The sequence below is a fragment of the Corvus kubaryi genome, unplaced genomic scaffold (assembly GCF_017639235.1).
Source record: "Corvus kubaryi isolate FWS band 111438036 unplaced genomic scaffold, C.kubaryi_AGA036_p1.0 37361, whole genome shotgun sequence".
Lineage (NCBI taxonomy): Eukaryota > Metazoa > Chordata > Aves > Passeriformes > Corvidae > Corvus > Corvus kubaryi.
Genome location: NW_024581118.1, coordinates 385,063 through 410,393, shown reverse-complemented (window position 1 = coordinate 410,393; position 25,331 = coordinate 385,063). Strand labels below are relative to the sequence as shown.

Here is a 25,331-nt window from a genome sequence, read left to right as displayed (position 1 = left end):
AGTCCTGCTGTCACCGTGTGCCCCATGCTCATCTTGGCCCTGTGCTCCCACCAGTGCTCCAGAGCCAGTTATGCTTCGTTGGCCCTAAAATGCCTGGACAGAAGTGATGTTACACTGAGCCCTCGGGATATGGTGCAGCATGGCCACTGCCCCAGGAACCCCATCCATGGGCAGCTCCACATGCCCTTAGCAGTGGAACTCCACACTGGGACAACACGGTGGGGTCGGGAAGGACCAAGGGTTTCCCAGGCAGTGCCTTGGGCCTTACTTCACCTCCCCACTTGGGCAGACAGGGAAGCCCCAGCCCAGCTGTACCTGCCAGAAATTGTCTGCAGGAATCACTTAGCAACGATGGGACTGCGCTTTGCAGGGCACCCAAGGGCTCAGCCCAGCACTCATCCTGGGGTTCTGCAACTTGAAATTTGACCAGATGAACCACCCAGCTGACAAAATCCATGGCCTTTAATGTAAAAAACGGAGGAGCAAAACCCGAGTAGGCAAGGGGTGGCTGCCCGAGAGGAGCAGGGATGCAACCCATGGAAACCCGCTGTGTCAGAGGCAGCCTCTGCCGCACTTCCCCATCCGGAGGCTGATGCGAGTGAGGCCACTTCCTGCCAGGTTTGTGACGGGGGTGGGGGGGAAGGCAGAAGGACCGGCAGAAGGGAGCCAGAGAGGCCGAGCTGCGCCTCAAGGAAGGAGAGGGAGAGGGGCGAGACCCACGAGACAGGGGGATCCCACATCCCACTCCCACCACGCCATGTCCCTGGTGGAGACGATCCGGCTGTGGCAAGAAGGGGTGTGTGCAGCGGACAGGAAGGAGTGGAGTGCTGCCCTGGATGCCTTCACGGCCGTCCAGAATCCCCCTGCCAAAATCTGCTTTAACATCGGCTGCATCCACCTTGTCCTGGGGAAGCTGGTGGAGGCAGAGGAGGTAAGGTACAGCCCCTAGGGCCGCTCATCCTCTCACCTCTGGGGGCTGCCCAGATAGGTGGACATGGTGGGGAAGGAAGGAATTAAGGATCATGGTCTAAGGGATGGATTCAGGGCCTTTTAAAGCTCTGAGGAAGGGGGACAGCACTGGGCTGCCAAATGATGCACAGCCCACTGTTCACCCTCCCTCTCTCCAGGAGGTGCCCATGCTGGCAGATGGCTCCAGCTCAGAAAAACCCAGGAGCCTGGTACAGGCTCTCCCCACCCAGTGCTGCAGGGAGACACAGCCTGCAGAGCCCAGCTCACGCCACTTGGCTAAAGCAGGACAGGTACAACTGCTCTACACCCTCAGGTTTTTAAAGGTGTCCCCTTTTTACCCCCTTTTTGCCCCTCTCCTACCTCTGCAGGCATTCACCCGGAGCATCAGCTGTGACAAGCACCTGGCAGTGGCTTATTTCCAGCGGGGGACCGTGTTTTACCAGAGGCAGAAGTGAGTGGAAGGGTTTCGAGTTTCATTTTTGCTGATTACAGAGATGCCAGCCTTCAGATGAGGATGGCCCCAGGCAGGTTGGTGCCCCAGAGCCCAAACAGAAACCCCTCGAGGTTAAACAGGCTCCTACTCTTCAGCACTGCAGTCCTGGGATTAACATGAGCCTCAGAACCTCTCTCCTCCCGTGGGGTGTCTGAAACACTGGAAGGATAGAGGGGAGACCCGACTGAACTAAGTCTGAATACAAGCTTAGAGGCAAGGAGGTTGCCACCATGAACTGGTGACACCTTCATCCTCTGCTCCACAGCCATGGAAAGGCCATTGAGGATTTCAAAGAGGCGCTGGCCCAGCTGCGAGGCAACCAACTCATTGACTACAAGATCCTGGGGCTGCACTACCGGCTCTTTGCCTGCGAGGTGAGACACACCTGGCCACCAGTCTTGATCCCAAAGGTCTGTTCTCCAGCATGAGAAATCTAAAGAGGAGACAGCCAGCCTCTCTTTGTACCTTGCAAAAACCAAGCAAGCGGGTGCAGCGCGACTGCCCCACTGCCCTTTCCTTTCCTGCCCTCCTGGCAGCGGTCTGGCTGCTCCAAGAACTTGTTCCTTTGCTCCCATTCCTCCAGCAGATTCTCTACAACATTGCACTGGTGTATGCCACAACAGAGAACTGGGAGAAGGCTGAGGAGCACCTGACCCTGGCAATGAGCATGAAGAGTGAGCCCCAGCATAACAAGATCGACAGGGCAATGGAAGCCATCCTGGTACGGAGGAGCAGGTCTCACAGCCCCACAGGGAGAGGGAGGGAAATCCCACTGACAGCACATCCACCTTTTAGCAGGATTAAAATGCAGTGGCAATGGATATTGTAGTGGGACACAAGTCCATGGGAAGAGCTTTGGGTCACTGGGGAGGCAGGGATGGGAAGACAGGACCAGGGCTGGGATTGGGCTGTCATGGTGGTGGTTTGGCTTTATGGAGCAGACCCCAAGCCCAGAGCAGAAAGGACATTCATCAGTCCCTGCTCTCACCTCCAAAAGCTCCATGACTTCTCTGTGCTACAGAAGCAGAAGCTCTGTGAGCTGGTGGCCATTCCTGCAGGGAAGCTGTTCAGGCCAAATGAGAAGCAAGTGGCTCAGCTGGAGAAGAAGGACTACCTGGGAAAGGCAATGGTAAGAAGGCTCTATATTATTAATTCAGGCCAAGCCTGTGGACTGAGAAGAGCTGTTGACTGCCTTCTCATCACCCCTCTGAGCTGCTGCCTGGTAGGCAGCCAGAGACAGGGAGCTGGTCAGGGATCCTCCAGACATGGAGAGAGGGATGGCACACAGGGATCTTGCGGGGAACAGGGAGTCTGCAAGAATACAGGAGCTAAAAGCATGTTTCTGCTAAGCATGGCCTATTTCTAGTTTGTCTCCTTAGTGAGACATGAGGGACATGAGCTGGAAAGAGCTTCAGCTCGTGCCAAGACATTTTCAGGGGTGGGGGAAAGGAGCTATATAACATTTGACACCCACAAACAACCTCCAGTTCTTCCACCACTCTGTTTGAAAAGGGCTTTTCAGCTCAGATAAGCAAGCAAGCTTCTCTCCTGTGAATGTGCAAAATTCAGTCACTGGGATACCACCCTTGGGCTCAGGTCCTGGGAGGCAGCACTCCTCCAGAAAAGGAACCAGGCACTGGGGAGTCAGACAGCCAAGAGCCAGGCAGTTCCTTGAGTGCCAGAAACATGCAAAAACATATATCAACTTTCTAAATTACGTTTAAGGTCACCTGTAGGAAGTATGGGCTTGAGCTGGACACTTTGGCTCCCTTCAACATTTGTGATTAAAATAGAAAGGGAAACTTCTAGGTTATAATGCTTCAAGCCACAGAAACAGCCAGGCTAAGAGCAGAAAATTTACCACAGCTGAGAGGGAAGCTTTGGTGCCAGAGGCACTCAGTCTGTAGTCTAAGATGCTTAGCCTAAAATCACAGCCCCTCCTGAGCTTGAAGCATCCTGAGGAGCTTGGCTTGGCCAACAGCAAAGGAGGAGGGTGGACATCAGAGGTCTGAGAGAGGTCTACAGGCACCAAGTCACTATCTGTCTTTGGCTGTAGGTGGTGGCATCTGTGGTGGACAAGGACAATTTTTCAGGATTCGCTCCCCTACAGCCACAGGTGAGATTCTGTAAGTGACCAGCATGCTCAGTGCAGGATGACATAGGGTGGCTGTCATCCCACACCTTGCTGAGGGCTCTGACCTGCAGTAGGGACAAAACAGCACCCTTACCATCCTGAATTCTGTGCCACCTGCTGTGGGGAGGAGGCAGGCACTGCTTCCACGGATCAGCTGCTACTTCCAGCACCAGGAAGTTCATTCCAAACCCACCCACAGCTGTGGCTGAGGTTAAGCTGGTTTCCTGTATGGGGAAGTAGTGGGTGGAGTGATGGCTCTGTGCAGGGGGCTGCCTCTGACCCTCCACAAAGGATTCATTAGGGATCATCTGCCTAACCCTGAGTGGAGAAACAATGACAGTTCTGTTCTCACTTTGCATCCTCTTGTCTATTCCTGAACTCCTTTGCATTTCCCATGCCATTTTCCAGATGACATAGTGGCATCTTCCCATTCCTAAAGGTGGCAAGAGTTTTTCCAGGAGCTTTTTGGGAGGCTATGGGAAAGCACAGCACAGCACCACACCATTGCACAAGATAAATTACACCCGTCTCAATGCAGACAGGTGTTGACAATCTCAATCCCTCTGTGAACTGAAACTAAAATCAGGAGTGAAAAGAGGTTTGTGCCTCTGAAAACCAACTGTATGTTGAAGAATTTGGAAACTGTTCCTTAGAAGGAGCAAAGCCAGTGTATTCCTCATGGCACTTAAGGCACCTGCATGTGGAGGAAGGAACAGTGTTGGGGTGAGGGTAGGCATGGTAAAAGGCTTCAGGACATTTCTGCAAAGCAAACAAAATCCTCTGGATTACTGGTATTTTCCTTTTTGTCTTCCTTTTGGCAGGCCTCTGGTCCTCCACCCAGGCCCAAGACCCCAGAAATCCTCAGGTAAGTTGGATGAAGGATGGATAACCCACGCAACCATGCACAACCCCATCCTGCACTCTGGCAGCCGAGCATCCAGTTGGCCCCCAGAACTCAGGGGGAATGGGGAAGGTAGAAACAAGGAGGCAGAGGTCTGGATTCTCCCTATGATGTAAAACAAAAGCATTGCCAACATTCCTGACCTGTGCACTGCTCCCACACCCAGGGCCCTCAGAGGGCAACCACACCGTGTCATGTACGAGTTCATTCCTGAGACCGCCGAGGAGCTGCAGGTCCTGCCCGGAAACATTGTCTTTGTCCTGAAGAAAGAGAAGGACAATTGGGCTACAGTGATGTTCAATGGAAAGGTATACCAGGAGTGTGCTGGACAGGAGGGGTAGACAGCAGATTGTAGTTGAGGTTCTGCAGAGGCAGAGCCTTGCCAACAGTAATTAAATAAGTTTCTGACTGAAGTCTCTTATGCCCACCCTAGGTTAGGCCACAGGGTTCAGTGAAATCCACCCAACTTGCAGAAACTAAAATTCAAGCCTCAGGAACCCTCCTGGATGCAGGGGAGGGTGAGGACACATCCAGTTGTGTCCTCCGGTAGTGGGTTGCCTTCTTGCCAAGTAATCACTACTCATCTCTCCTTCCCCTGCAGAAAGGGATCGTCCCCTGCAACTTCCTTGAGCCTGTGGAGCTCCAGAATAAGCTGCATATTCAGGTGAGGAGGCCCACGCCCACCTGCCAGTAGGACCCATGTGTGACTCCCTCCCCCTCATGATGCTGGGGTTGGTTCTTCTGGCTTATGGTCACCTTATCTGCAAAATCTGTGTTGGTGGCACCCTGGTGGGGGTTGGCAATGCTGGGGAGATAATGGATAGCGAAGTCACCCCTCGCCAGTTCAAAACCCCAAACAGACTGGGAAAATAACAGGTTGGAGGGGGGCTGCACAAGGCAGCAGCACCCCGGCCCCTCATGAAGGGTGGGATTGACAGCACTGCCTTCTTCCCATGGCACAGGAGGAAACACTTGTAGAAGATGAGATTTCTGAGTCACCCACCTTCACTGTGCTGGACAAGCCACGGCGGCCGGCGCCAGGTCAGTGTGGGGAGCTGAAGGGATGGGGGCACAGGGTGATCCCACCAGCAGCAGGTTGAGATGCCGTATTCTCACTCTTTGAGACCAGGACTAGGGTTCATCTCCATCTCATTCCTGGCCCCATTTGCAGTCAAGGACTGGGAGATATTAGAGCAGGAGGCAGAGACAGCAACTGCAATGCTGAGGATGGAGTATAATAGTGTCTGTGGGGTCCCTGAGGAAAGCAAGTCCCTCTGTGCTCTTAATTAGCACAGCAACTAATGAGAAAAAGGGCCTGGAGGTAGGAATGGGGCAAGAACCAGCTTGGAGTAAAAGATTCCTTACAGACTTCTCCTTCCAGCAGGGCATCCGTGATAGTTTCAGTGCTGCTGTCAGCTGGGCTAGGCTTGAAGGAGCTGTATAAAGGGGATTCCTGGCTGGTGCTACCCAGTGTCCCACATCCCAGGCCTGGGGCAGAGATGGTGACACCAGGGCCACCACACTACCCCCAGCACAGATGGTTCAGGATGCTGGGAAGCTGAAACAGGGCTCTGCCAATGGTATCCACACTGCTGCAGAAAAAACCTTTTGGGGTAGAAAATACCACTGTGCAGAGACAGTACTGCCCAGGTGTTGATGTGCTGCAGTCTAGTCTGGCTATCAATGACCAACGTGCAAAAAAAAAGGAGTATGTGGAAAAGACATGGCTGAGAGGGGCCCTCATCCCTGTCTGTCCCTGTCTGCAGGGAAGGCTCAGAACAAGGACCAGGCTCTGCTCCCTGGGGCCCAGCAATGGGACAAGAGACCATGGGCAGAAATGGATGCCCAGGAAGTTCTACCTGAACATGACAAAGAATTTCTTTCCTGTGCAGTGACCAAGCACTGGAACAGACACCAGAGAGGGTGTGGAGTCTCTCTCACTGGGGATACTCCAGACCCATCTGGACACAGTCCTGTGCCTTGTGCTCTCTGATGACCTTGCTTGAGCAGGGAGGTGGGACCCGATGACCCACTGTGGTCCCTTCTAACCTGATCTGTTGTGTGAGAACCAATTGCCTTACCCCCACTCTGGGGAGGGCCTGAGCCAGGTGGTGGGGAAAGGCGGACCAAAAGATGATGAACAGCAGGACAGGGAGGGCTCGTGTCCCTGTCAGGGCAGCCTCATATGCGTCCAGGGGTAGAGCTGGCTCTGGCTTATGGAATTAAGGACAAACACCTTATGGACACAGCAACCCCAGTGACCATCTTTATAGCATCAAAAGCCATCTTGGATCTATTAGTGGGACCATGTTCAACACTGTAGCTCGGGATCTTCCTGGAATGAGCACAGTTGTGCCAAAGCACTGCCAAAATGTAAATCAGATTCTCATGAAAAGGTTTCCACAAACCTGTGTGAAATCACCCTGCCTGAAAGCCTGAGTTTAGCTTTACAGCCCCATTGAAGGACAGGGATTGCCTTTGGTTTTCAGGTGGACGTAGGGAGATCAGAAGAGCAAAGACGCTAAAACCAGCAGCTACATGTTTATCTTTTTTGAATCTACCCACGAAAGACATCCCACCCCTCATGTTCCCATCCCTGCAAGAGGGAAGGCACAGAGTGAAAACCTCTGCTCAGTGGTTGTATATAGATCTTACAGATGAACCTCTGGCAGATGCTGTATCCATTCGAGGGACCACCGCTGGCCCCAGGGTTGGTTGGTGTTGCTGGAGATCATGATGGACTGCAGGAGGTCTGGCTATATGTTTAGATGTTTACCCCATCCCACCTGCTAAGCCACCTTTTTCCTCCTCCCCAGACTACATTCCTGCTACCGTGGCGCAGCCAAGAGACACAGCAAAGGTAATGTCCTGCGAGCGCAGACCTTGAGGTCCTACAAATCTGCATTTACCAGGTGACTTAAGGCTGCTTTTTGGGAGTTCTCCTCCAGGCCCCAGATGGACCCAGGGCAGTGACCAGAGCCACTGTATGACTCTCAGTCAACCTGAGGCACTTGAGAAGGGAGAGAGCTTGGCTGGAATGCACATGCTCCTGGGAATGGTCAGCGTGTCAGAAGGTCGCACTGAGAAGAGAGATGGGAAAATACAGCAATTCCAACTCAAAAAAAAAAAAGAATGAGGGGCTTGGAGGGTGGACACAGCTCTAATTCGATCACCCTAAAGCCACAATTTGGTGCAAAGTCCCTAACCTATTACTGGGCTCTCTCCTGGGATAGGCCTGGGGCTGCCGACCAGCCAATGTCCAAGCACAGCTTGGGAGGCACAATCTAACTCAAGCAACCACAGTTTCCACATCCCTGTGCTTGCCAAGCCACACACGGTGACATCCCGTTTCCTACCCACAGGAGGCTGAACCAACTGTCTCCAGCCCCGACATCGTCAAGGTGCATTACAAATTCACAGTTGCCCTGAGAGTCGATCGAGGCCTCTCCTACAGGGAACTCCTGGAGCTGGTTTGCAAGAAGCTGGAGCTGCAGCCTGAGCACACGGAGCTGAGGTGAGGCACTGCCGGCCCCAGCAAGCCAGGGCCATGTTCCAGGGCTCCTCACCTGCATCCCCTGCACACACCAGGTACAAGCCTGTGGAGGGCCAGGAGCTGGTGACTCTGAGTGCAGAGAATGTGGAGGCAGCCTGGAGCCAGAGCAAGGACAACTGCCTGACAGTCTGGTGCAATGGCACAGAGGTCAGTGACAGCTACAGGGGGCAGCCACCTTCTCTTCCCTCCTGCCTTTGCTCTCCTTGCCACAAGCACAGATTTGTGGCCAGCGACCTCATGAAAGGATGGGAGCAAAGAGTGGGTGGAGAGGAGAAGCAGAGCTCGTCTCTCTTGCCCTAGTACAGAGAAGGAAGCCAAGAGGTCATGCCCTCACCAGCTTGTTTCCTGCCCTAGGGAGAGGGGTTTGTACCAGACAGCAAACCAGAGGAGTCACTGCAGGAGGCAATGCCAGGGGAGACAGGACCAACCCATGTTGTAGCTCAGTACAGTTATGAAGCCACCCAACCTGAAGACCTGGAGTTTCAGGCAGGAGACATGATCCTTGTTTTATCCAAAGGTAATTGTGCTCCTCCTGGGACAGGAGAGGGGAGGGGAGGGACCCCTCAGCTCTGGTGAGAGGGAGGGTGGTGTGGCAGCAGCAGAGCCCCTCCAGCTCTGCCACGGGATTCCCATCCACATGTCCCTGTTACACACACTTCTTCCAACATGTTTTCATCACTCCCACTTCCACCGCACCCCTCCCAAACATTTAAGACAGGAGTTACACTAGGGCTGTGTTTAAGCTTACTGATCACAGTGGATTCTTCCAAGGAGACACCTCATTTTAACTGCCATCCCCACAATGGGAGCACGCTCTCTCTCCCATTCCTTTCACCTGGAACCTTTTTTCATCTATTTTGTTGTTAATGGTACAATCTTCCATTAGTCGTCAATATTAGTCCTTAGTGTTTCTGTGGGAATTGAGGCTTAAATACAGACTAAATCTCAGGAAGATCAATGAGGAACTATATACACAGGGCACGTTCCCCTCCTCATTTGAGCCTCTGAGTGAAATCAAGACATCAGGAATAGGTTTTAAAGGCAAAAACCCCCTTATATTTTGCTATCTGTAGTTCTGTCACTAATCTGTGGTGGCTGGCAGGCTTTAGTAGCAGTACACCATCGGTCCCCCCCCCTAACCTTTGACTGGTTAGTTTTTGCACCATGCAATACTGATGACCCCCTCCACCCCAAAATCCTACCTTCCCCTTCATTGCTGAGCTAAGTATTTCCCAGTTCAAAGCTGGTTCTTGCCTCATTTGGTTCCCCCACAGCAAAACTGTCAGAGCTCGTAGGCTTTACTTAACCCAAGGTACTAGAGGTTTTAGCAGTTTGTTTTAGGGTTTTTAGATGAACATGGGAAACAGGTGACAGTATACTTCAGATGTATCCTGAAGAGGACAGACCAAGGTCTCAGATGATTTCGTCGCTCTCTACACTCACTTTGTTTCCACTCAAGGCAGTTTCCAAGCCCCCTGGTCTCTATTTTGATCCAATTTCCCACCCCCATTTGACATTCCTTCTTACCTTACCACTTTCCTCTCTTCCTCATTCCTCCCTTTCCTCCACATTCCACTCCCTGCTGGGTCTAGCACTGCTCAAAGGGTTATCAGCAGACACACCTTAAAATGGTGATCTCAGGCCTGTCTGCAGCACATGATGCTCCTGTGCATCCCTAGGGTCACAAGAACTGTGTTTTCCCTTCCAGTGAATGAAGACTGGTTTGAAGGCCAGTGCAAGGGGAGGACTGGCATCTTCCCATCTGCATTCATTCAACAGCCCAACACTGAACACCCAGAAAAGTGATTTCGGAAGAGCTTGAAGTTGTGGAGAGAAATTAAGAATTCAACTGTTGCCATTATGTAGTCTGCATATTAATCCCTGCATCTGAAATGAAATTTAAATGTTATTGCTACTTGTATTAAAAACTTTATATTTTACCTTTTGCATTGTTCTCTAAAACAGGAACTTGTTAAGAAGTTGCTAATTCCTGTTAGAAATACATTCATTCCTAAATCCTGTGCTTGCCAAGAGACTTGCCCTGTTCCCCTATCCTTAAAAAAGCTTTTATACAGATATGCCAGCAGCTGGGAACACCCACAAGAGGGTGGTGCAACCTGCATTTACAGCCCTGCCGGCAGATCCCGAAGGGGAAGTGAGTTCAGGAAGCTACAGACCAGGAAAGCATTTGCTTCCTCAAAGCATTACTGCCAACCCCAAGATCTTAAGAGCAACCACACAGCCTCACCCTGCTCCAACTCACAGTTCAAATTCGCAGGGACTTTAAAATTCCCACCAATAAAAGCAGACACATTTTACATTTTCTTCAGCATTGGGAGCCGTACTTCAAAGCTGTTCCTGATCAGTCAGAATTCTAAGACAGTACCTTAGAAAGACACAGCCTGGAATCCCAGAGCTTTGCTCCAAAGGTGCTAAGGACATTTATTTTTAAAGGAACTTATTCTGGAGACAATAAACACCTGTCATTTCAAAACCAGAACATCTCTGGAGTGTTCTGTGACAAACCTGGAAGCATGGAAACAGTGAACATCCTCATCTGCAGGCAGGTCATTGGCAGAAGGCTCTCTGTCCTCCTCCCCCTGCGCATGCTGGACCAGGATGATTCTGCAACTAGGGAGGAGCTTTTCAAGCTGCTCCCATCCTACATTTTTAGTTCAGTATGTAAAACACACTACACAGGCAGCACAAAACCACAACTGAATTATCCATACCAAGCCCAAGCCAGAACCACTGATTTATTTAGGTCTCTTCCAAATTAAAAAAAAAAAAAAAAAAAAAAAAAAAAAAAAAAAAAAAAAAACCAACTTCAAACCTTTTTCTGGCTTCTACAGAAAACTAATGCATTTTTAACTGCATGAAGCCAAGTCACACAGGAAATAAATGCTACACACAGACACGGATGGAGAGAACATGGTTTAATTAAAGGCAAAGCTGATTTCAGCAGCTGCAGTTCTTGCACGGACAGACAGAAAACACAAAAAAAGCTTACAATACAAACCAGTTTCTGTTGGGGGCCCCTTCCCCTGCTCCCCCCAGGTGCTGGAGGGCAGGTGGGGTCAGATGCATTCCCGAGGCCGGGCGCTCATGCACAAGTGGAACGGTGCAGCTGGGACCTGGCACAGCCGGGAGTGAGATGGTGTTCCTGGTTAGCTCGTCGGGGGTGCAAGAGTCAGTGACGGCGCAAACACGGGAATGTCGCAGCTGCCTGGGCGCACAGCTTGGACACACACCAGGAGGGCTGGAGGGGACACACAGGGTGGGCTGGATTACCATCAGATGAGAACTTCACTTTTTGGACTTGTTAAAGGAAATACAGCTTTGAAATGCAACACAGAACAGTGATGTTGCTAAGGTGGAGCTTGTGGGGAGCTGCTCGTACCCCTGAGGGTACTGGGTCTCCTCCACCTTCCCTTTTTGTATTCTCTGGGTCTGCCCAGACTCCAGTGTCACTTCGGCTCCTGCATGTGCTTTGCTCTGCAGCTGAATTCCAGCCCAAAGATCCTGAATCATCACACAAACCCCTACTGCTAAAAACAGCAAATGGACATTGAGACTGCTTCTGTAACTTCCCTGGGAAACCTAACAAAAACGCTGTCCTTTTCTTTAACAAAGCTTCCAGTCTTCAATCCCCCTAATAAATAGCAAATAAAACGTTTTTTCCTTTTCCCTTCTGCACCTTTTCATCTATAAACAGCACTGTGCTGTTTCTGTGTGTCCATGGGTGCCTTAGATTTGTTTCTGGCACTGAAAGCCTGGGGCTGCAGCTGGGACAGGTTTCTGCAGAGCTGACCTGTGCCTCACTGGGCATGCGGATGCCCCACGCTGTCCAGGCTGGCTGTCGGATTCACCCAGCCCTGCTGGACCCCTGATTATTTTCTGCCATGGTAATGAAACTACGAGCGTTCAGCGAAGATGGGAAGATGGAAAGAAAACCAAAAGCAAAACAAAAAAAATAACCCCATTGAAAGCTTTCTACCTACCTATTAAAATGAGTCAGGCTGTGAATGCACAGACTAGCCTGCCCTTTGTGGGGCTAGCCACCATGCTACAGTAAAATGTACAGGAATCACACGTTAATTTAAAACCCCATAGCAGTTAACTTGCTTTTCAGCAGTGCTGCAATGCCCCATATCACCCCTTACAGCTCAAACACCTACGGAGAGAAGGGCATTTCATGCTGGAGTCTCTAGTCCACCCTCTGGGTGAAGTGGTGCTAAGTGCCAGACTCTCTTTCATGAAACTCCTTTGCTAGTCCAGGACACAAGAGCCCCACCTCGCCACCACCCACTGTGACTAGAGCAGCAACTGGGGCTCTCATTGCTACACACTGACTATGAAGCACATCTGTGTATGGAAGAATTCAGTGTGATCTTACTACTGAGACAGTAATAAAGATGTTTAGGAGTAATTTCAACTACATTCTCAGTCAGCGAAGCAATCATTAATGGATTCCTATTGTATCTCCCCAAAGAGAGGAAAAGGATTGAGAAGTTCTCATTGGCTTCTCCCATCTGCCCTTTGCTCTCAGCTTTTACTTCCCATGTGGCTGGGGACATGCACGATGGAGAAGGTGAGAGGCGGTGATATCGGGTTACTGAGTGAGCCAAACAGCAGTTCCTCTCTCCCTCCAAAGGGCCCGGGGATGGGAGAGTTCCTGATGTTGTTTGCTTGCACTGCAGACGTTTTGTGCACACTCAGTGGGTTGGTGGAGCTCTTACGCCCTCCTGACAGCAAGGAACAGAAAAGAGGGCTGCCACCTGCACAGGACTGTGTGTGCCAGTCCCGCAGACCCAACATGCCATGGTTTATGGAGCCGTCGTAGTAAGGGTTGCTTCCTCTGTCTCAATGCGGCGGGTTCATGGTGCCTTGTCCGCGCTGCTGCTTCTGCTTCTGCTGCATCAACAGCTGCTCCAGGGCCGAGGGGCCAGGGTGCATCATAGAACTGGACCAGATGGACTAAAAACAAACAGCCAACATTAGCACCTCTTTGCATTACACAGCCCCTCTGCCAGATGGGAAAGCGACACCATGTTCTAATATTCTCCCTCTTTATCACTCATACCTGGCTTATCACAAAAGTTAACCAGGCTTCAAAGAAGACCTTCTAAAAAGAGACTCCCTGGAAGAAACTTATCCTCCTCCAGAACCTTCATTACTACAAAAATTCATACCACATTAACTATTACTAATTTTAGACTAGTCAAAGCTAATGCTAGAATTTCTTCCAGTTCTGCCAGCCTGGGCTTGTTCCACAAAATACTCAAAACCAGCAAGAACTGGAAATTTGTGACATCTTCCTGCACTGGTGACACCTCCCACACTGCCTGTGTAAGTGAATCTGCAGGAAAAACTTTGGGCTTCTGGCACTGAACTCTGACACTTCCAACAAGCTAGCACCCATCAGTTGATCATCCAGCCTGCAGACTCGTCCCTGAGCACAGCCCCAGCCAAACCCACCTTCAGGCTCTCCATAAGCACAGCTGAGGAGTCCTCCATGGCAGGAGGGCCTTGGGCTGTCCAGGTACCACTAGGAGCGCTGGACTGGTGCCAGCTGCTCTCTGAAGAGGACGACGTTGCTGGGAGATAGTCCAGACCAAACCCTCCCATTGCTAAAATGGCAGAAAGACAAGTTCAAAGCAACATGGCAAAACCAGTGCAAAACAAACATCATCAGATGATGGTGTCTGACACCTCCGTGCTAACCTGGAGCCCAGCACTTGCCTGGCTTATCTGTTTTCCAGCGGTCTGTGACTCTCCGGTCTCTGCTGTCTGGAGTCCCAATGGGTCCAAAGTTGGAGAAAGGAACAGAATTGTGGTTATGGGTTGGAGGGGAGCTTGGCAAGCTGCTGGGGTTGGAGGAGTGAGGAGACTGGCTGGCTGGTGTTGAATGATCTAGGGATTACAAGGCAAGAGGGAAAAAAGGTCAGCAGAGACAGCAGGAGCCTCCCAGTTTTGAATTTCTTAGTGCTGCTGTGAATTCTGCCATCACCCAGTTTGCTACAGTGCTGAAGGTCAGTTTTTATTCCCTCCATTACATGAGTGTAATGTGAATGCCTAAATTCTGAGCGAAAAATTTACAAGAACAGAATGACTGTGTTTAATGCTTACCAGAAAAACAAAAACCAGGAAACCTCATGAGGGCTGGCTAGGCAAAGCCAGTTTTCCCCATGTCTCTTGAAGAACTTGTCTCAAACTAAATGAGTAATCATCTCGAAGCTTGACAAACCAATTGAAAAACTAGATTAGACCTTGAGGAGTTTGCAAGTTTACAACTTCAATTCCCAAGTCTGGGAATGTTTCACACTTATGTGAGTCTTAAAGCAATTCAGACCAGAACCCAAGAGTGAGCAAAAGAGGAGAGGGAGCATGAAGCAGCCTGTCCACAGGTAGGACGAAACAAATGATGAGGTGAAGGGAGAGGAAATTGAAGCCATGTGAGCCAAAAATCCTGCTAGAATAAAAGCACTTTGCAACTCCCTCCATTTCACCCACAACAGCTTTTCCTGGCTGGTTGCAGAAGTTCTACCAAACATCTCATCCAGCCCAGATATTACTTCAAATCCACTCATTTCTCAACTAATTCCTCTCTCACACTCTTCTGGATTTTTAGTGAAATTAAAATCATGACATAACAATTATGGTTTATGCCTTTAAGATAATTACTAACGAAGAAGCTGGTTTGCCTTATGGGCTGCTTAACAGTAAAAAACCAAACCCAACAAAACCCACTACTGTTGTATTTTCCTCCACTCTTCACTCACACAGTTTCTTTTTCAAATATTTACATTATGAAGTCCAGCTCCTCCTGCTTTTTCCAAAAAAAGCAACACACAAAGTATACGGACATCTGAGTTAAAGCACTACTCCCAAATGGCTGTCCAGGAAACCGAGTTAAAGAGATTTCAGGATTTAACACCTCTTACAATATTTATCCTGCTCAACTACTTAAATTAAAATCCAGGTTCTTACAATATATTAATTACAGAATCCCCTCGTATTTCTGAGGATATATAAAGTAAAACAGAAACCTTCAGAGACCTTGTCAAGCAAGTTTGGGGGTTTTATTTAATTTCCAGTTACATACAACTTGCAGTTGGTTTAGAATTAACTCAAATCCTCTTACATCACTAGATACAAGAAATGCCATACCAGGATTACCTGAGCTGGCTGGAAGGGATGGAGACCACGGAGTCCCTTCAAAGAGAGAATAGAGTGAAGTCTCCTGATGGGCAGCTGAAGGGGTGACTTCTGTTTTTGTGCTGGTATTCATGTTTTTTCCATATACCTCATTGAACATGCTGTTGTTCGGGTATCTTTCCTGAAAGAAACCAAACAATATAAGAGCTTAGGTGTTAGATTTATTTCAAACACTGAGACTGCACAAAGGAAACAACTGTAGTTCAAAATATTTTCTTATTCCTTTTTCACTTCCCAGCCCCATCTTTTCTGACCATTTAACATTAAGTCCATCACATTCTGAATCAGGACAGATTTCTCCCGGCTGGATTCACAAAATCTTCAGATTCACAGGACTCAGAAAAGTTGTATAAAGACCCTGCTCAATTCTCTGGAAGAGAACAGGTAATTCATTGCTCTGGAAATAAAAACCTACACACCACAGTACCCTGAGATGCACCTTTTCAGTCAATTCCATGAATTCACTGAGAGCAAAGGGCCCGTGAATGCAGCAAGACTCAAGAGTACATCTGTAGTGATACAGCCAAGATTAATTTGGGAAGAAAATTGATAAAGGCAAAGATTAAGGTTGATACAGACTGAAATTATGCATCCATGTGGATTTCTTTCAGGTTTTCTGCTGGCTTAACCACAACAAGCTGAAACAGCAAAAGGTATTGGACTCTGGTTCTCACTTACCTGATTTAGAGAAAAGCCACTGAGGGACAGGAAAGATGATGACTGAGACATCAATTCTGATGGTTTTTCCAGCAGGGACTTCTTCAGAAACCAAAAAGGGGAAAAGAGCAATTAGTGCTCAGTGTAGGGACCATGAGGAAAAGTATGTTAACAGAAACTGCCAAAGAGGTTTTGGTCACATTTACAACTTGTCTTGCATTTTAGCTCCAGCATCTTGGAGGACAGGAGAGGCAAGCTAACAAGTGCAAAAAATCAGTAGTTTTCCTACTACCTGTAATTAATAACCTATAAATCAGCAAACATGACAGCTGAGAGTCTCGAGACAAACCCCACTGCCAGAACAGGTTTTCAAATGCAAAGTCTAATATTCTGATACATCTAAAGGGGAGACTCCTGCCAAAAATACCTTACGGTTGTGTAAAACCTCGTACAAGTGAGAAAAGCTTGTACAAGTGAGACAGGATCCCTCCCAGTGACCAGAAGACTCCTTCAGACAAGGTTAGACTCTTGTATGTGGCTTCTGACAGAATATTTTTTCAGTTCTGAGAGCATCCCTGCTGTAGAGATGCTCTTAGACAGCAAGAGCAGCTAAGTGCTTTTTAAATTAGGTGTAATAGTCCAAGCGTCATTTAGCACTCTCTCACTTCCATTATAAATTACTTGTAGAGAGGAAGGAAAAAAACCCCAACCCAAACGCTTAAAAGAAAGCTTTCAAAACTCCCCATGACTTTTTACTTCCATGTAAAGATATTATGGACCATGACCTTTTTTCCATCACCTATGCCACCTCCCTCTCACACAGCTGTTATTTCCAGCATGAAATATTTCTTGTCTTTCTGTTCGGTTCTTACTATGATTAAGGAGTGAAAAACTGTCTCTGAAACGAGCCTTTTCAGAGAAGAAATAGCTAACACTGACACAGAAACCAAAGAAAAAATATCAAGCTTGGCTGGTAGACAATGACCATCACCAAATTTAGGATGTGGATCACCAAGCCATAGAATTAGTAAAACCATAAGTAAAAACGTGTGTGAACCAAAATAAAAGCTGTAGTCTTGTTACAAATAAACCCCTTCTTGCACTCTCACCAGCTCAGCATGTCAGGTGTTTTAAAATTTATTTTTCAAACAAGAAAAACCTGAACTAGCATCCCTCTGTTTTTAACACAGTCACATTATCTGGAGTATCTCTGCTTTCATCCTGTAAACTTAAGACAAACAGCCTTATTTTCTTGGCAAGTGGTCCCTAGCTTGTTAGATTTTCAAAGTGACAGCTCATTACTTTGAAAGCATGTTTTAAAACACAGACAAAATTCCCACTCTGCATATTTACACGGCTCGCACAGCAAAGGATCTCCTTCCATTTGTCAGCAGACACAACAGTAGGAGCTTCAAAGGAAGCTGCTGAAGCAGCAATTAATTTCTTAGCAAAGTTATCTAATGAGAGAGAAATGAGTGTCTATTTTGCAACTGGCTCCTTGGAATGGCAGGTAAAATAACTGAGGAAGAGACTTAATCAGAGATTTTGAGTAGTCACAAATAATTCTTTGTTACGGCTACTAATCTGAATGAGTATGATTTAATGACTGTGTTTGTAGCCATAATAGAAAGGCACGCTGCACTTTCAGAGGCAATTTAAAAACTCAACAGCTCTGAGACCCCCCCCAGCTAGTGAACTAGGACAGTTTTAATATAAAAAATATAGGAAAAAAAAAAACCCCTGTCAAAAATGACTATATTTCTGTATGAGTTACTGTGTATTTATCCAGTTAATTGCTATTTTCTTCCAAAGCCATCTTTCTCTTTTTTCAATCTCTTCTACATTGAATAGGGGAGCATCCCCCTGCCTCTATGGAATTTTTATATGCAGATTATAATCACAGAATCATGTCACAGAACTGTGGAATAGCCTAGGTTGGAAGGGATATTAAAACTCATCTCATTCCACCCCACTGCCCACGGACACCTTCCACTATCCCAGGTTGCTCCAAGCTCGATTCAACCTGGCCTTGGACACTTCCCAGGGATGGGGCAGCCACAGTTTCTCACCATCCTCACAGGGAAGAATTTCTTCCTAGTATCTCATCTAAACCTATTCTCTGTCAGTTTGAAGCCATTCCCCCTTGTCCTGTCACTACACCCTTGTTTTGATGACCCCCACAGCCCAATCAGTGCACCCTCTGCCCTTTAGTACTAAGCCCATAAAACTGCAGAAGAGCTAGTGCATTAAAATGATGCATCATGATGCATCAACACCTCTCCTGTGGACTGTACTTACAAAAATCCCAGTTCTTCTGATTCCTGAACAAATTAGCAGGCTTGGATGAGGCAAGTCATATCATAGGCCTCAGTGAAAACTAGCTCAAAGGTGAGGCAGGGAAGTGGACAGGAGGGATGGGGGAGAGAAAGGAATTCCACATTTCTTATAATTTCACAGAAGAAAGAGATGCCAGTTAAGAGTGAGAAGCAGCAGTATTACATCAAATACATACAAAGAGGCTTCGTCCAGGAAGAGAGGCGAGAGGCCCCAGCAGAGCTGGGTAAAGATCAGGAGGATTAGAGAAAATCAGCTCTTCCTCCTCCTCCAAGGCAGCCAGACTCTTTAACAGGTCCGGAGGAAGCAGAGGGGAGCTCTTGGGGTCCTAGTGACAGAAATGAGCACAGTGAGACAACAGAAGGCAGAAAGAACAGCCAGAGACAGTGAGGCTAAGCCAGAGCAGGAGAGAGAACAGCAAGAGGAAGGCAGAAGGCAGCATGCAGAGGGTGAGGTGAGAATGGTGCTGAGACACACAGAGAGAACTCTGAGCAGAAACGACCACCAGCCACATGGCCAAATGCGCACAGGGAGAGCAGCACGCATCAAAGTGACAGCAGAGAGCTTTAATAAGTGGAGCGTATGCTTCCCCTTGCATCCATGCTACATACTGAACCTGTTTCCACGTGCAAGAACAACAAACAATCATTCTTCTACAGCTGATCTCTGAGTAATTTAGGTTTCAAGTAGAATTATGTTTGCATCTTCTTCTTTTTCCTACTTGTGGAGTTTCAATCCCATGAGACTTATTTCCACTGGTGATGGCTGCTATGCCAATGCACAGCTTACCAGCCCCCTGGGCCAGTAAAATCTGCAAAGTGCTTGTCAGACTGGGCATCTTGACTTACGTGAGGGATGCTTAAAGCACAAGCATCACAGGGCACAGCTTCTCTCTGTAGCTCAATGTGCTGGCACTTCGGCAAGGTTTCCATTTTAGGAATGAGGATGAGGCTTTGACCCTGTCTCCATCTAAAAACCACAACCTGACATCAGGGTAGGGGCAGACTCCTGTACATTGCCTGGCTTTTCTCTCGGAAGGATGAGCCAAGTGACCTCAGCTGACCATCACCATGTCCTGAGTGCATTTACAGAGGCACACCCCACCAAAGGTTTAAAAGGCCTCTGTTTAAGCCTCCTTATAAACATCACCGAAAGCACTCACAGACAACTCCAGGGCTGTTAATAAATAGCAGATGTTGGTGGGTTTATAAACAGCAACATGAAGCACGACCGCATGAATAGAAGTAAAGTATTCCATTACTGCAACTGGGAGCTCCCTCAGCGTCATGGGATTTTCAGGAAGAACAAACAAACAAAAAATCCAAGACAAGACTGCTGCTACCATCCTTGATTGCTCAACCTATTGCAGCCTCAGCCATTGAATTCACTATAGCAGTGTTAGGAGTTCACCTAAAGCGTAATAATTCAACTGCAATTATTTGGGTGGCTTTTATGGTTTTCATCAGTTGCCAGACAAGAATTTTCTCCAAAACTATCAGCTGCCACGTTTCTTGACCTGGCAGACACAGTGCAGAGATGGATGTCACATCCACACTGAACAAGACGTACATCTACTTGAAACCAAATCTTCGAGACTGATCCCACACACAGCCTACTGAAATGGGGGATTCATCCCTTTGTGCTGGAACCCCAGGCACTGACACTCAGGTCTCTTCTAAACAAGCTCACATTGACCTACTTGGGACCACAGGGCATTCTTGAAACAGGGAAACACCAAGAGTTGCCGGCAATACCAGAGCTTTGGTTTTCCCCACTTGCAGCACAGATCTTACCTCAAAGGCCATCCTGGAGACAGCATCCTGCTCAGAGCAGAAGACTCCCTGCCGCTTCCCCCTGCGGTCCATGTTTGACTGCTGGGTCATCACCCTGTTGTCAGTCATGCCGTAGGAAGAGTCCCAGTAATATTCTGGCACCTTGACTTCTGAGGGGTTCTGGTTATATGGCTCCATTGGGAAAGGCTTCATTTTTTTCTCCAGCGGTTGCTGTTGCATCACAGGAGGCTGTAATGACTGTTCAAAGAGCTTGAGAGGGTCCTGGGCCTGCAGGTAATAGGGCTGCTTTACAGGCATGATCTTCCCCAGGGAGCCTTGGACTTGAGGGGGGTTCCAGAGCTGCTTCGATGAGTCTGTCTGTGGATACTGAGGCAGAGACACAGGACTTCACCAGTGGGGAGGAACAATTCATGTTACCTGAATGCCTAACTCCATCCAAGCTGTCAGCCTGGCTCATGGGTGACAGCAAATCTGAATGTTTGTGGAATGTCTGTGTTAGTGACAAAAGCAATTTCCATAGGCATCTAATACTCTTTAGTCAAGCTTTAAACCAACAGCCAAGTATAATCCTTACTCTAATCCAGTACCTTACAACCCAAAAGCCTACAAACTAAACCTTTAGTAAGGTACTGAGCCAGCATTTTGCTGCCCAGAACACAAGGAAGGTCTCACTATTGGGTCCAGATTTGCCAGAAGGGAGATTTTCTCCAGCACAAGGTGATCAAAGAACTAAGAGACGTAAGGGAACTGACACTGCAACCAGTTAGCCAAAAGGAGAGTGCAGGTGGAGGTTCACACTCAGTCCTCATCACTCACACAAGAAAACTGGAAAGGCCTGAGACAGACATACCAACTCCATACCTTGTCTGTATCAGAAACACACAGCAAACAGATGACAGAAAAGACATTCCATTCCAGTACATACCTTCCTTTCAGTTACAGCATCATATGTTCACACCCACCAAACTTCAGCTCATTTTCAAATTTGCCCAGAAGTTCACAATCAAAAAATAAAGTCTTTAACGACAATTTTGAAAGGTAATCCAGGAAGACAGTCTTGAATGTTGGCCATTTATTTTTAAATAAAGCCCAGCATGTAGCACAGGCCAAGTTTACCTGCTGGAATCCGGAGTGGTGTGGCGGGCTCTTCCCCAGGCCTTGCACAGCTTTCGTGGGGGACTGGTGCTGCTGCTGCTGGGCCAGAGCTTGGACCTGTAACTGGCTTGTGGACTGTGCTGTTGCCTGAGCTGGTAAAGATGAGAGGGGTTGCTGGGAAGGAGGTGGTGTTTGCTGAGGTCCCTGGGTCATTGGCCCTGGTCCAGAGGGCCGCTGCTGGCTGTAAGGAATGTGGGACTGTTTCCCACCTTGCACCTGGTTTCCTGCAGGCGAATGAGCTGTGGGCTGGAGGAAGGTTCCTGGGACAGAAACACCACCCGGGAAGGTATACCCCGTGCTCATGGAGAAAGCCACAGGAGGGGGGACAACATAGGTTGGTGGAGGAAATCCTGGAAAAGATAAAAAATTCACCTTTAATCACAGTTTGGCAGAGCAGATAGCTCCCTCCAGAAAACTTACAGTGGGGTTTCTCTTCCTATGCTGTTCATTTAGAAAGGAGGCACCAGTTTGCACACATGCACCATAATGTCCTTCCTCACCTTGGCATGTGCATGGCTGTGATCACACAGGGATTCAGAGTTTGTTCTGAATCTGGAGTTTTCTTGCAATATTCCAGGCACTGATAGTGGTCAGCCATGGCAGTATCTGAGGGTCATATGTTTCCACGTCCCTGTGTCCCCTGTCCCCCAATCTCCCTGCTTTTTTTGACCCCCACTACCTTTTTCCTTCCTTGCTCTGGGGTTTTTGATGCTTTACCCCCAAAGTTTCCTCCCCTTCAAACACATTTTCAGGGACTGAACTTCTGCAAGAACAAACAGAAGCAATCAATACAGTAAGTCTACTGCCTCCTCCCAGAGGACCACCAGTCTCTGGATCAATTTAGAGAGAGACAGATGGTAACCAAACAAATCCTCATATCCGTAAGATCAATTCCTTCCCTGTAATTCACACCGACAAGCCAGGTTTGGAAGGCAAGCTTTAATTCTGTGTCTCACAGGCCAGATTTTATGCTGACTTTGAGACAGGGAAGATGCCCCTCTGTCTTATATTGAGAGTTCCATGTAACAGGTGCAGGGAAGATACCAGCTTCCAGTTATTCCATGAGCAAACATGGATAGCAAGGTATGACAGGCAGACTCCACAGCAAAATGGGACATGCAGTGCAGCAACAGAAGCAAGTAAGACCACACAAATTACAGCTTCAAACATGAGCACCACTACAAAAAGTGAGTTTTAAAGCAAGCATTGTGATTGATCTTTTGCAATGGAGTCTGAAGCACCGGGAATGCTTCAGAAGCAGTGCTAGCAGAAAGCTTTGTTATGTTCAGACTACCTACAGGAAGAGCCTAGTGTGAAGTTCCTTGATCTCACAACCACTAAACCAGAAGGCAGGTGGCAGATTTCATGACAGACCTCAATTCCAAAGCATAAGGAATCTTACTTATCTCGTTTCACTTCTGCTATGTCCCTTCTTTACTACTTGATAATATGTTCAACAGGAAAATCCATGTTCATTAACGGAGCCCTGCCTTCAGAGGCTGCACCAACCACTATTACAGGATTTTCTTCACAGTCAACAATAAATGACACTTCAAATGAACGATGCAAATTACCTGGCCGGCTAGGAAGGGGAGGGAAAGCTCCTGGGTGATGAATAGGGATGAACTGGGAACTGCTGGCCTGACTTGGAGTCTGAGTTACAGGTGTTTTCCTGGCTTCTGACACCGGAGTCTTCCTCATCTCCGTCTGGGATTTCACCTGATGCAAAAGAAAGTATGAAGAAATTAAATAACTTTTCCTAAATTTCCACATTAACCATATCATGTCTCAAGCCAAAAATTAAGCTCTCAGATTGTCTGAGTGGTTATTTTCTTTTCCCTAAGTAACTGGGAGAAGTTTGGAACACAGGAACCCTCCTCAGTGACCTCAGGCAGGTTACCCTGCATGTCCTCAGGCACTTCTCGCCTCACAAAAGCACTCAAGGATATTTACTCAGAGATGCAAGAAGCTCCTTCTCTAGCATGAGAGTGAGAAGCAGACATAGTATCTCACCATTCAAGGAACTTACCATGCCGCTCACCTGCAGTGTTTAAAAACGGAAAGTGCAGATGCTACTATGCTTCTCCTAGGGCACTGCTTCAACCTAAGTCATGCTACTTACCTGCACCACCTTAAAATCAAACACTGCCACATTCTTCCTGGGGAGTTCTCTCAGCCTAATCCATATGGTGATGTATATGCACAAACTCCTCCACACTAGGGAATTCTTTTGACCCAGAGCATATAAGACAAACAGCAGAAGTGCTTCACCTCATTCAGTTTACTGTGTAACTGCGAGGTGTTCTGTTAAAAGAGCTGCACCAGTTAAAGGCAGAGAGAAGAATGTAATGTAATGTTTACCTGATTCTGAGTCTGCCGCGGTCTGGGTCTTCCTGGGGAGGAAGACAGAGGGGAAGACTACTTTCCCTTTCTGTTCAGCTCGGCAGAACTGCCTGGAATGCAAGATGGAGCAGGCAGGAAAAAGACAGCAAGCAAGGAACCTGGGCAATACAGAAAGGGCCTAGGAGCAGACCTGACACCAAGCCTCAAAGGTGAGTGAAAGAAAGGGTTGTATTAGGGACCAAATTAAAAAAAAATCCAAACCAAACAAACCAAAACAGTGGGGGGTTTATTTAGACATTTAGTGCTGCTGAGTTGAAAGGAGTTACAGTTGTTTTCTGCCAAATTACAATAGTAAAGGGATAGATGCATTCAAATCCTTTCTTAAGTTCTTTTTCAAATTGAATTTCCCCATTTAGAAATTATGGGACGGTAGGGTTCTTTCTGCATTTGTAAACTGGGAGGTTTGGGCGGATTTTTCATTTCCCACTAGAAAAAGTCTGGAGGGAACTCCACCTTAAGGTTCTGGCTGATGCTAAACACCACGAATAATGCGGGCCCTTGCTCATGCCACATCTTTTTGCCCTCCATCACATTCAGCATATTTAACTTACATTGTGCTGTCCCTTTTTCCTCCACAATAAGCCAAACATTTTTATAACCCATATCAAGAACCGTGCATTCTTTTACAGAAATTCTGGAGGATTGAAAGACACTCTTCCTGCCACGGTATTTTAAAACTCGAGCTCTGTTCATCAAAAACTCAAGGATGCTATAACACATTTCCAGAGGACGGCTTCCAAAGGCACCCTGCATGTTTTACAGTTAACTTTGTAAAAACCTAAATCACTGAAACTGATTAATCAAGACAAATTTCAGTTTCTTCCTTGCTTCTACTTGATATCACCTCAGAAGTGTCAATGCTACCAAATATTTACCTCCACAACAGCCCTAAGTGTTCCTACACACTACTTGAGAGAGGCACCATTTTATCACAGGGACCTTGTAAGAGTATGCTACACTTTGAATGAGTCTTCATTGAACTTCCTTGGCACCTAACATTATCTTCCCTGGAGAGCAGAGCTTCAACCCAGATCACATCCTGCCTGAGCATGCAAGTTTCCCATGCAAAGCAGGACTTATCACTTCTTTACCACATTCTTCACATTTTTGTCAAGTAGGAACTACAGTATTTAAGCTTTTGAAGGCAATGAACTATGTAGGAGATAAAGCCTGAAACTGCCAGGAGTGCCAAAGCAGAACACAGTCCACCAACTTCTATGAAACCTACACTGGTTTCTCAGTGTGGGGGGAAGCAAGCACTCCCTCTATGCTGGAGCAGGTCTGGATAAGCAAGTCCACCAAATTATACAAAACAAAAGGCATTTCACTGGACTTGTTGCCATAAATACAGCTGATAGAGTTAAAAAGTCAAAATTAATTTCTATTCAAGAAGAGACAAACAATGACCAACATCATCAGAGAAGATTCCGCTACAGCTGGGTTTGTTGCATCTTAAGACTAAGTCAAGCAAATTTCTGATAAATAAGCTATCGTCCCTATTCAAAAAGCTACACATAATACTGAGATCTGCTAGGTTTTTATCCACCTGAAGTCCTTATTTTGCAAGACAGGGGCACAAAGATCAAATGCTCAGTTATGCTCAGACCCGCAACCGCGTTCCAGATGTATTTGATAAATAAATAAAACTTACTATTCTAACTCACCTATGCTGGTTTTCAGATACCAGAATCGTGTTCTACAACTCAGAAATGACTGTCCCC

General features: G+C 47.6%; 2 protein-coding genes across 8 annotated transcripts in view; one reads left to right on the top strand and one right to left on the bottom strand.

Moving 5' to 3' along the window:
* Nucleotides 1–616: 616 nt before the first annotated feature.
* On the top strand, nt 617–9,990 carry NCF2 (neutrophil cytosolic factor 2). Of its 4 annotated transcripts, none has more exons than XM_042033812.1 (16): nt 617–931; nt 1,128–1,259; nt 1,338–1,420; nt 1,728–1,836; nt 2,049–2,183; nt 2,484–2,591; nt 3,519–3,578; nt 4,418–4,461; nt 4,664–4,805; nt 5,099–5,161; nt 5,460–5,538; nt 7,314–7,357; nt 7,860–8,011; nt 8,086–8,197; nt 8,405–8,567; nt 9,759–9,990. In XM_042033812.1, the coding sequence occupies exons 1-16, from the start codon at nt 758–760 to the stop codon at nt 9,854–9,856; spliced, it is 1,698 nt and encodes a 565-aa protein (XP_041889746.1). In that variant the 5' UTR covers nt 617–757; the 3' UTR covers nt 9,857–9,990. The 4 variants fall into 4 exon arrangements, with proteins under 4 accessions (XP_041889746.1, XP_041889745.1, XP_041889747.1 ...); XM_042033811.1 differs by having other exon boundaries at nt 2,046–2,183; XM_042033813.1 differs by lacking the exon at nt 1,128–1,259 and having other exon boundaries at nt 618–931; nt 2,046–2,183.
* A 981-nt stretch (nt 9,991–10,971) lies between these two features.
* SMG7 (SMG7 nonsense mediated mRNA decay factor) overlaps nt 10,972–25,331 on the bottom strand; it is a 53,041-nt gene continuing 38,681 nt past the window's right edge. For 2 of the 4 annotated variants that reach the window (XM_042033803.1, XM_042033804.1), the window contains exons 15-23: nt 22,782–22,926; nt 21,169–21,557; nt 20,053–20,418; nt 18,438–18,587; nt 15,947–16,027; nt 15,230–15,389; nt 13,793–13,963; nt 13,529–13,680; nt 10,972–13,027 (exon numbers count right to left, since the gene is read on the bottom strand). In XM_042033803.1, coding sequence (XP_041889737.1) covers nt 12,914–13,027; nt 13,529–13,680; nt 13,793–13,963; nt 15,230–15,389; nt 15,947–16,027; nt 18,438–18,587; nt 20,053–20,418; nt 21,169–21,557; nt 22,782–22,926 — 1,728 coding nt within the window. In that variant the 3' untranslated portion in view covers nt 10,972–12,913. The remainder of the gene's footprint in view (nt 13,028–13,528; nt 13,681–13,792; nt 13,964–15,229; nt 15,390–15,946; nt 16,028–18,437; nt 18,588–20,052; nt 20,419–21,168; nt 21,558–22,781; nt 22,927–25,331) is intronic. The other 2 variants (XM_042033805.1, XM_042033806.1) reach the window with 2 other exon arrangements.